General features: G+C 43.5%; 1 protein-coding gene across 1 annotated transcript in view; it reads right to left on the reverse strand.

Moving 5' to 3' along the window:
• The window catches only part of FRY (FRY microtubule binding protein), a 168,086-nt gene that overhangs the window by 33,492 nt on the left and 124,576 nt on the right, over nucleotides 1-10,018 (reverse strand). Inside the window, 1 exon segment of the mRNA XM_015424198.1 lies at nucleotides 4,191-4,361. Within this exon segment, the coding sequence (XP_015279684.1) occupies nucleotides 4,191-4,361 (171 nt within the window).

Consider the following 10,018-nt stretch of genomic DNA (forward strand, 5'->3'; position numbering starts at 1 on the left):
GGGGTGTGGCATATGCAAATGAGTTATGCTAATGAGCTCCTGCACCTCTTTTTCTACGAAATGACCCCTGGCAGTAGTAAGTAAGATACTACTACAATCAGGGGAGAAGGATTGCGAGACATTCAGATCTTAGTTAAAAGGAAACCATGGCCTCCTACAAATCTTTTAAAGACATCTAAGAGATCAGATCACTTACAGTTTGAACATAAGACTGGAAACACCTTAAATTTACGGAGATGCTTACTGATGAATGATGCAACATCACTGACAAACTCTTAACATGATGTATGATGCGGTCGGTTTTATATTTTGTGATATTAGTCTAATTCTTTTATTTGTAGTGCCCATTTGCAGTTACTGATGTTTGCCAGGAGGCTAATAAATCAGCCCTAGGGATGCCAGTCTCCAGATGGGACCTGGGGATCCCCCAGAATTGCAGCTCATCTCCGGGCTACAGAGATCAGTTCTCCTGGGGTTGATGCTTTGGAGGGTCACTGTACCCTACCGAAGTCCCTGTCCTCTCCAGGCTCCATCCCCAAATCTCCAGGAATTTTCCAACCTGTATCTGGCAACCCTGCCCCTCCATCCCCTTCCGGTGGATGGGCAACTCTCGTCAGTCCAGATTATTAAAAAGTAGCCAGCAGGTTGTTCACTTCTGGTATAGTAAATTAAATGCAATTCAATTAAAGGTAAAATTCTTTTTTCCAAAAGTCAACAAAGATGAAATTTGAATCTCTTTTAAGGAAACAGAGCACAGAGACAGTATTTAAGTAAACATTTTCTTGCTGCATACAAGCAAGTGGTTCTCTGGCCAGTTGGCCAAGTGTCTGAAATCCTACAACTCTAAAATAAGTCATTGTGAAAATACTGAGTTCAGTCAAAAGACAGCCAGCAACATTAAGGCCATATTAGCCACCCTGGCTCTTTAATATTAGCTAGGTGGCAATCCTTTCCAGAAGAATGGAACCCTACCAGAAAATGTTCCATTTATTTATCTATTATTATGCTTTATGGCTGTCATACAACATCTTCCAGCAAGTCCTACAGATTAGTGCTTCTTTGCCAAGACCTAGGTGCTGCTTCTTGTTTGTCAAGAAGCATTTACTTTAGAATTACTGGTGTGCCGCAATGAAGTAGCTGACACTGGACAGTGGGCCAATTTTCTGCAGTTGCCCAAGCCTTTATTCTTCAGTCCTCTAAGCGATTCTTTTCTTGTGATTCAATTTCCCATTTCTAAAACAAAAATAATAGAGAACTACAGGGACATGGAAAGCTGCTTGACACTGACTCAGATTATTTATCTATGTTGCCTGCTATTATCTTCAATTCTCCAAGGTCCCAAGCAGAGGTCTTTCCCATCACCAGTCTCAGAGAGATTTCAGGCATCCCACGACCGGAGAGAATATGGTTTTCATCCATACAACTCCAAAAAAAAATAAAAATTGCCCTACCTTCCAATTCACACAAACAGCAGCAAAAGATCATTCAGATGGAACAGTTAATGACGTCTAAAGTGACTTGCCTGGCCCTTGCCCAAAGCATTAGGACACAAAAGATAGTCACGAACTGTTGTTCTCTCCTGTAACCAGGTTCGCCAGGTCCTTCTTAGTTCCCAGCGGGGGACTTTGGGGGGCATTTCTGGAGGGGGAGGGGACGTCCCCAACATGATGACATCACATAAAACTGATGTCATCACATTGGGGACTGGTGCCCTGCCTCGCACCTGTACTCCAAGAGGTGAATTTGCTGCTTGGAGCTCAGGTGCCCCCCCCTTCTTGCTCAAAGCATTTAAAGGCACCTTTTAAATGCTTTCAGCAAAAAATGGGGTGGGGGCTGAACTCCAAGGGGCGAATTCACCCCTTGGAGTTCAGACACACGCAGCCCCCCTGCCTCATGCCCAAAGTATTTAAAGGGCATGAACCCGCCAAACTGGGAGATCCCCTGCCCCCACCTGGGGACTGGCATCCGTGCCTGTAACAGAGGAAGACACTTAAAGAAAAACAGCCTTCCTTAAGTTAATAAGAGGATCACACACTCAGCTTTAAGAAATGTTATGTCTGCGCGCACGCACACACAAACACACAGAATTCCTTCCTAACAAATGGAATGAGAATAAAGGGTGACTCTTCTTGCTTCACAGAACTCTGATGCTGTTTAGATTTTCTTTAAATTAAAAGACATACACTGAATTCTACACATAATGGGCAAATAAGGGCAAATAAGTGGACTGAGAAGTTCAAATGGCCCGGGGGGGGGAGGGGGAAGCTGATACTGATCATCATGAACCCTAAAGCATCCAAGCCAAGTGGTCCCTAAGGCACCAGAAGAGTCGCTGGGGCTTGACTTTGCTTGCTTCTGGCTGCCAGTGACCCACTGGGAAATTTCCCTATCAGTTCAATGGCCAATCCATCCCTGCTTGAGGCCATTTCCGGGTCAGGAAAATTGCACAGTACAGGGAGAGAACGTCAGTTCCTATGGCAGTCAGACATCACGTCTAATTTGGCTGTAGCACTATCCGATTCCAGAACTATTTTGTGTTTCACTTCTCTCACATTCCTCCCTCCCAATATTCTCCAGATTAGCTTGGGCCATGCTAGAGAGTAATTTACACTCTGGAGGTGGGCACAGAAGAAGAGGGACCGCGTACTGCCGCAGTATGTGGCATGGAAGTACTTGCGCAGATAAGAATGCCCTTCTGAACTTCTCTTTCCTTTCTGGCCCAGTTTTCCTTTTTCACTGGCCCTTCTGCTGTGCAGAAGTAGATGTGGGAGTGGGGCATAATGTAGCTGGAGCACAATCCAGGGGACTCCACAACCTAAATATGATTCCCCCCCCCCCAAAAAAAAAAATGGAATTCTCAGATGGGACATATCCGTGGCACCAGTAAAATACATTCATTTTTTTAAAAAAAATAACAAAACAAGATCTTCCCTGCCCTTCAAGTATATGATGTCAGCTGAATAATATGCCCTTGCAGCCGCTCCACTTAAAGATGAACTGACACAGGCTTTTACCTGCCAAGGCCTGATTACATGCCCTCAGGCTCCTGTTTTGCTCTCTGAAGATGATGAAATCACTAACAGCAGAGCAGTGTAGAAACCGCCTCAGGGCTTTTAAGTGCTGGTGATTCCATCAGTTTCATTCTATAGAGAGATGTGCAGCTCTTCCTGTTTACCAGAGATGAAGCCTGTTTTGAGATGCCGATCACTTTTGCGTTGTTAAATATACCATGTTAAATATATGTGAGTGTAATCTGCTACAGTTGTCATTTTTCAAGGTTCAACTGCTTCACCAGGGTTTCTCTGTGGAATGGGTCAATGCGTCTTGCTTTTAATGCGCATGCATATAAACAGAGACACACGCATTAGCATTAAGGGCAGAAGCTGCCATGCCAGTGAGGCTCATTTTGACCCAATCGTAACAGACTGTAGGGCAACTATGTTCCTCCTGCGTATCTTTAATCTCAAGTGCCAACCTCCCCCTTCTGACTATTAAAACAGTACTATCATAAACTAAATGAATACAGCATAAACACACTGAATAGAGATCTCGATGATGTGAAATTGGGGAATTGGTCACTAATGCTTGGTATGGAAACTGGGGTGTTGCAAGTGCGTTCCTATTTTCATCTGTGAAACGCTGGAGGATATGTGCCCATGTGCATACCTCTGCCCTTAGAATTCAAGAAGATCACTGAGGAAAATGATTAATTTAAAACAACTCTGCTGCATAACCTGTATAAATTCAAATCCTGCATATTTTTAACAGTTTGGCACATCAGACGTTTCAACACACTAAGTGATGTAAAAGTTTTTAATGTATGGAATGGCAGTATTTGCGTCGTTCATTAGGAAGTCCAGCTTTAGCCTTCCAGGAATGCTTCTGCAGAGTGCATTAAAGTGTGTTATGAGTAACAACAGCAACAAAAATTACTTTTGGAGTAAGGAAGGGTGTGGTAAACTACTCTGGGAGTTAGGAAGGGTGTGGTAACCTGACAGTTTTAGGCTACTGCATTGACACTGTGTAAACATCCTGAGGAAAAAAGTTCACTCGAAATCAAGTTTTACAGTTGCTCAGTTACACTTCTGCTTAAAATAGAAAGAGAACATTATATTATGGTTGGGAAGAGTTAAAACGTGGCTTATTCTGAGGCAAGAGCAAAGTTCTTTTATAGAGAGAATGTACCGTACCTCCCCATCCTCCAGTTCCACATCAAGGAAGTCAAAATCCCTAAAGACTCGGAACTGCTGCTCGCTGTTTGAATCGTCCATGTTCTCTTGCTCGCGTGCTCCGTCCTCGGAAGCCACCAGGCTTGTCTGGTGCTCAATCAGATCCAAATCACCGCATGAAGAAAAAATTACCTAAAAGGGGGAAGGGGGGGGGGAATCAAAGGAATGTTTCTTTTAAAAACTGTTTCTCTGTGGCTCTGCTAGCAAAAGTCTAATGGACTGTGCTTTCGGTACACACCTAATTCCTCTCGTGGGTATTTTTAGAAGGTTCTTTTTTATTATTTATGTTGGACAGGTGCCTTCAGATTAAACTTGTACAAAGGCGCAACTTTGTGCTGCAGGAACACGTCCAAGCTACCTCCTAATGGCTGTAGATTCATGCTGCCTTGGTGGTTACAGGCATTTATGGAAATGAAAAAGCAACTGCAGAAAGAATGAATGCGTATTTTGCCCCCTCCCAAACTTGCAGATAAATTAGGATGTTTTCAGTTTTTAGCTAGTTTTGTTTGGTGTTTTTAAAAAAAACAACAAAAAAAACATATATTTGTATCACTACACACCTAAACACTATTGAGCAGCTCCTACTGAAGTCAATGAGGCTTGTACAGAACAGCTTTCTGGTGTGTCTTAAGTCTGCAGAGATTTAGGATTTAAATAGACCAACACAAAAAACAAAAAGGTATATCCAGCCTGAAACAGCTGTTTTTCTAACTGTACCTTACAGCTGAATTCATATTTGTACCAGTTTTAGCACAGTGTCTATTGATGAAAAGAGAAGGCAGAGCACAATGAGTTTGCAACAGGATTCAAAGATACTGAAGAACCACCCCAGTGGGGGGAAAACCCCAATAATAATAATAATAAAGCAGAATTCATAATTACAATATTTCTTGTTTTAAGCTCACCTTATTCGTTTTGTACACAGATTCTAAAGATATTTAAAATGGTGCTCTGGTGTACACAGGTATAAAATGGTGTACACAGATTCTAAAGATATTTAAAATGGTGCTCTGTGTGATGATGACAGGACCCCAAAATTGGTTGGGAAGATACTCAGTTTTATAGGACCCCCACCCCAGATTCATTTAGGATTTTAAGATCTTTCTGGAGTCCTGGCTCCAGAAAGCGTGGCTCCATTCTGCTCCCCCCAGTGTCATCCTCACCATTCCCTTCCCTTTCTCAACTGATCTAGACTGACCAGCGGCAAGTAATATCTACCACAGCACATGTGCCAGGATACGTCCATTAACGTAGGCCCCAGAGGGTGCTAAAACATGTATGACAATTTTCCAGGGTTGCCAGTTACTAAAGAAAATGTAGTTCACATGTTTCTTACAGTAATAGATGTTGCTATTCATGCATAGAGCAATGTCTAGGGGCACTAGGAAACAGGATCTTCATTTTCTATACTTTTCGGCTATGAGGCCCCTGGCCACTCCCCTCCCCTCAGAGAGTAAATAAGATTTGGCAACCCTAGTGCCAGGATACGTCCATTAATTTAGGCCCCAGAGGCTGCTAAAACATGTATGACAATGTTCCAGGGCTGCCAGTTACTAAAGAAAATGCAGTTCACATGTTTCTTACAGTAATAGATGTTGCTATTCATGCATAGAGCAATGTCTAGGGGCACTAGGAAACAGGATCTTCATTTTCTATACTTTTCTGCTATGATGCCCCTGTCCACTCCCCTCCCCTCAGAGGCAAGATTTTCCCTCCTTTTTTTCTTTCCCTGTCTGACTGAGCTGCCCTAGTAATATTTTTTCCCCTTTCCTGAAGAACTCTGGCTGTCCCACCCTGTCAAAGTATAATATTTTGGCTGTTTGCTCAGCCCAGGAACCTGAGGGAAGGATTGGGAGCCCCCTTTAACGGCCCTAGAGATATTTTTATATTCCAAATTAACAGAATATTTTATTGAACATAGAAGTGAAAGGTCAGGTGAAATCAGGGGTTCAAATTTCAGTCCATGCACAGACTTTAGTTCTTATGTTTCAGGCTAATGAGTTTCTTAAGCTATTCACAGCTACTTAAATATTTATGTTCAGAGGCTTTTGTTCCAGTGTTTTCCCAAACACTCTAGCACACTTTCTTTGAGTATTCTCTGACTCTTTTGGTTTCCAGAAGGCTGGTACACTCTTTTCAGTACCCAAACCCCTTCTCTTGAAACACCAGTACTTCTCTTAAATTTTTAACTGACTTAAGGTCTCCAAAGGCAGTTTCTACCCACACCAGACCAGGGATCTTTGCAGTCTTCAGAGCTATCTCCCTGTTTAGACTGGGTAGAGAAATGGCTTCTCTCTCTAGAAGATCTATCCCCTTTCCTTGGCCCGAATGGGAGTCTGTCTACCCTCTGGTCCTTGCTAACTTCCTCCAGTTCTCCTGTCTGTGTTAAACTGCTCTCAGTCAGGGCTGAATTCTGAATGAATTCTCCTCCTCAGCAGTCAGCTCTAAAGTCTCTCTCTGCTCAGCTGATGCTAACCAATCACTGCTGCAGCCTGTCATTCAAGGCTCTCTATTTCTGTGAAGAATTAATCCTTCAAAGTTCTTTAGCTGTTTGTGCAGCACTTCTAAGTTTTTGAAAAGCGCAGTCTGTCACAGCTGCAATCTTCGATGTTGCTGTGATGAGCATGGTCAGAAGAATCCAGGACTACAAGAAATCATGGAAGTTCACAGCAGGAACTACGAATACTTCATTTCTCACCAAAACATACAGTACCATAAATGAAGAAATAAAAATAGATCATATCAAATAGTGTGCTTACAGTCCTGCCCAATGTATTCTAGACCACCAGGTCCCAATCAGGTGTGCCTATTCCCATCACAACCTCAGGCCTATCTGGATGGAAGAACAGGTAGGCTTGCAATGTTCCTCTATAAAGCTGCATAAACAGCTGCCAAGAACCTTGTGAAGCGTGATTTCAGTTTTATATAGACTCTCTAGATACCTCTGTGAGTTTGGGGCTATGCAGCTATGACAGTCCCAGACACACTGAACCCGGTTAAGGACTGATAGTGTGTTGCCAAATGTCTGGTAGATATTCAGCTGCACAACTCAGTTCCCCTAAATTACTTCGGTGGAGCAGGAGTGTTCAGGAACTGGAATGGCAGGGCCAAGAGTGGAATGACAGCCCCAGGGTGTGCCAGAAGTGTTCAGGAACTGGAATGACAGGCCACAGAGTAGATTGACAGCCCCAGGGTGTGCCAGGAGTGTTCAGGAACTGGAATGACAGCCCCAGGGTTCAGAATGTTTTTTCCCCTGTTTTCCTCCTTTAAAAACTAGGTGCGTCTTATGGTCAGGTGCGTCTTATGGTCCGAAAAATACGGTACTTTGCAAGGGTTTGGTCACCATTAAGAAGTGCAAAACCAACCTGAACACAGCAGCGCGTGCTCTAGGCATGTCATCAGCATCCTTGAACAAACATTGGCCATTCCACCTGATGCAGGAGGATAGTGTACACTGCAAACAGATCCACAGCACAATGAGAATTGAAGCTCTCAGTTTCTGGCTGGGTTCATATGGCAACCCAAAACGGTGCTTTAAGTCTCAAGAGATTTCAGGCTCTACTCCACCAGCTGATCTGTGAAGTGTCCCAGTTGCAATGCACAATTTCCTCAGTTTGGGGGTCAAAAGGAGGGTATCATATTTTCTGTATAGTTGCAGAATGATACTTGTAGAAACCTCTCACCCCTTTGTACCTGGACCTGTTCAGCAGATTTCACTAATAATGTCATTATTGGTAAAAACAAGCGTTGAGAATTCATAGCAAAGGGTACCGAATAAGGGAATAATCCTCTAAGAGGCCTGTTGGATGCTTTCCAAGGCATATTCAGTTTTTGTGACACTCACCAGTGCATGGTAAATTTTAGCTCAGGTCTCAGTAACATGAATTTTACTCAAATAAATATTTGACTTTATTAAACAAACTTACTTTATTAATTAATCTGTGTTGATAAAAAATATCCTCTCTTGATAACCATTCTGCTACAACTGCTCTAGAAGTTACATTTCTTCATACATTTGGACCACCTGGCTGGGCTGGGATAGGGAGGCACTTCTGTGGTGGTTCTGGTCCTCCCAGAAGGGTAGGTTTCAGAAGGTGGTGTTGCAGTACTGATGCTCATCCCCTTGGCCTTTGGGGTCCAGCAAGGTTCTATCTTGTCCCCTATGTTCTTTAATGTCTACATGAAACCGCTGGATGAGGTCATCCAGAGATTTGGACTTGGCTGTCATGAGTATGTGGACAATACTCCATTCTGTCTAGCATGTTCAGCTGATCCCAGGAAGGCTACAGAAACTCTGGACTGGACTGCCTGGAGGCAGTTTTGAAGTGGAGGTGGGCTAATAAACGGAAGCGTAATCCTGATGAGATGGAAGTGCTACTGGAGGGTGGAGAATCTGACCCAGGATTAAAGGTGTCAGCCACTGTTGATGGGGTTGCACTCCCCTTGAAAGAAAAGGTCCATAGTCTTGGAGTGTTCTTGGACCCAGGCCTACTGCTAGATAGTGGCCAGGAGTGCCTTTTACCAGCTTAGACTGGTCTGCCTTTCCTGGGCAGAAAAGATCTGGCCACTGTGGTGCATGCCCTGTTTACATCTAGATGAGATTACTGTAATGTGCTCTATGTGGGGCTGCCCTTGAGAAGTGTTCCGAAACTTCAATTGGTACAAAATGCTGCAGCCAGGATGTTGAGTGGAGTGGGTTGTAGGGATCATATCACCCCAGTCTTTGTCCATCTACACTGGCTCCCAATTTGTTTCTGGGCACAATTCTAGGTCCTGGTCTTGACCTTCAAAGCCCTATACGGGACCAGCATACCTGAAGGACCAGCCTACCTGAAGGACTGCCTACTCCCTTATGAACCTGCCCGAATATTAAGGTCATCTTTGGAGGCCTTGCCTCAGATGCCCCTACTTTCTGAGAATAGGTGGGTGGCAACCTGGGAGAGGGCCTTCTCGGTCATGGCACCAGAACTCTGGGACTCTCTCCCGAAGGAGATTTGTCTGTCCCTTTCTGTTGCTGTCTTTTGCCAGTGGATGAAGACTTTTTTGTTTTGCTTAGCATTCCCTCAGTGACCCTCCTTCCTAATCAATGTTTTAATTGCTGTTCTTATATTGCACGTATATTTTAATTGTTTTAATTATGTAAGTTAGGTGGGGTCGCCAGATCCCGCCTGGCCACCAGCAGAGGATGGGAGGGTAGGGCTGCCAGATCCAGGCTGGGAAACTCTGGGAGATTCAGGGATGGAGCCTGGGGAGGACGGGGACCTCGGTGGGGTACAATACCAAAGATACCACCCTCCAAAGCAACCATTTCCTCCAGGGGATCTGATCTCTGTAGTCTGGAGACGAGTTATAATCCCAGGGGATTCCCAGGTCCCACCTGGAGGCTGGCATCCCTAGTGCTGGGTTTTTTTAAATTTTATTTTAATTTAAAATTATATTTTAAATATGGTTTTATGATGTTTTATATTCGTTATGTTGTATTATGCAAGGGCAGAAAGGTGAAACACAAAATTCTGCAACTAAAAAATAATAATCAAACTGCCTGCCAACTCTTTTAACTTAAACAAACAGGACCTTAAGAAATAGGACATCCATGCACCAGAATTTCCAGCAATACACAATGGTCACATGCCAGACACATCAATATAAAAAAGGATTCCATGGGAACAGAGAGTTTGAATTCTACTGATACAGAAATAATTAGGTTCTAAAACTACAATATACATTTTAGAATGAGGATACTTTCAAGTGGGAAACCCAGAAGACCTCATAGGAGGATGTAAATTCTC

The sequence above is a fragment of the Gekko japonicus genome, unplaced genomic scaffold, assembly GCF_001447785.1.
Source record: "Gekko japonicus isolate JY-2015 unplaced genomic scaffold, Gekko_japonicus_V1.1 scaffold1403, whole genome shotgun sequence".
NCBI lineage: Eukaryota > Metazoa > Chordata > Lepidosauria > Squamata > Gekkonidae > Gekko > Gekko japonicus.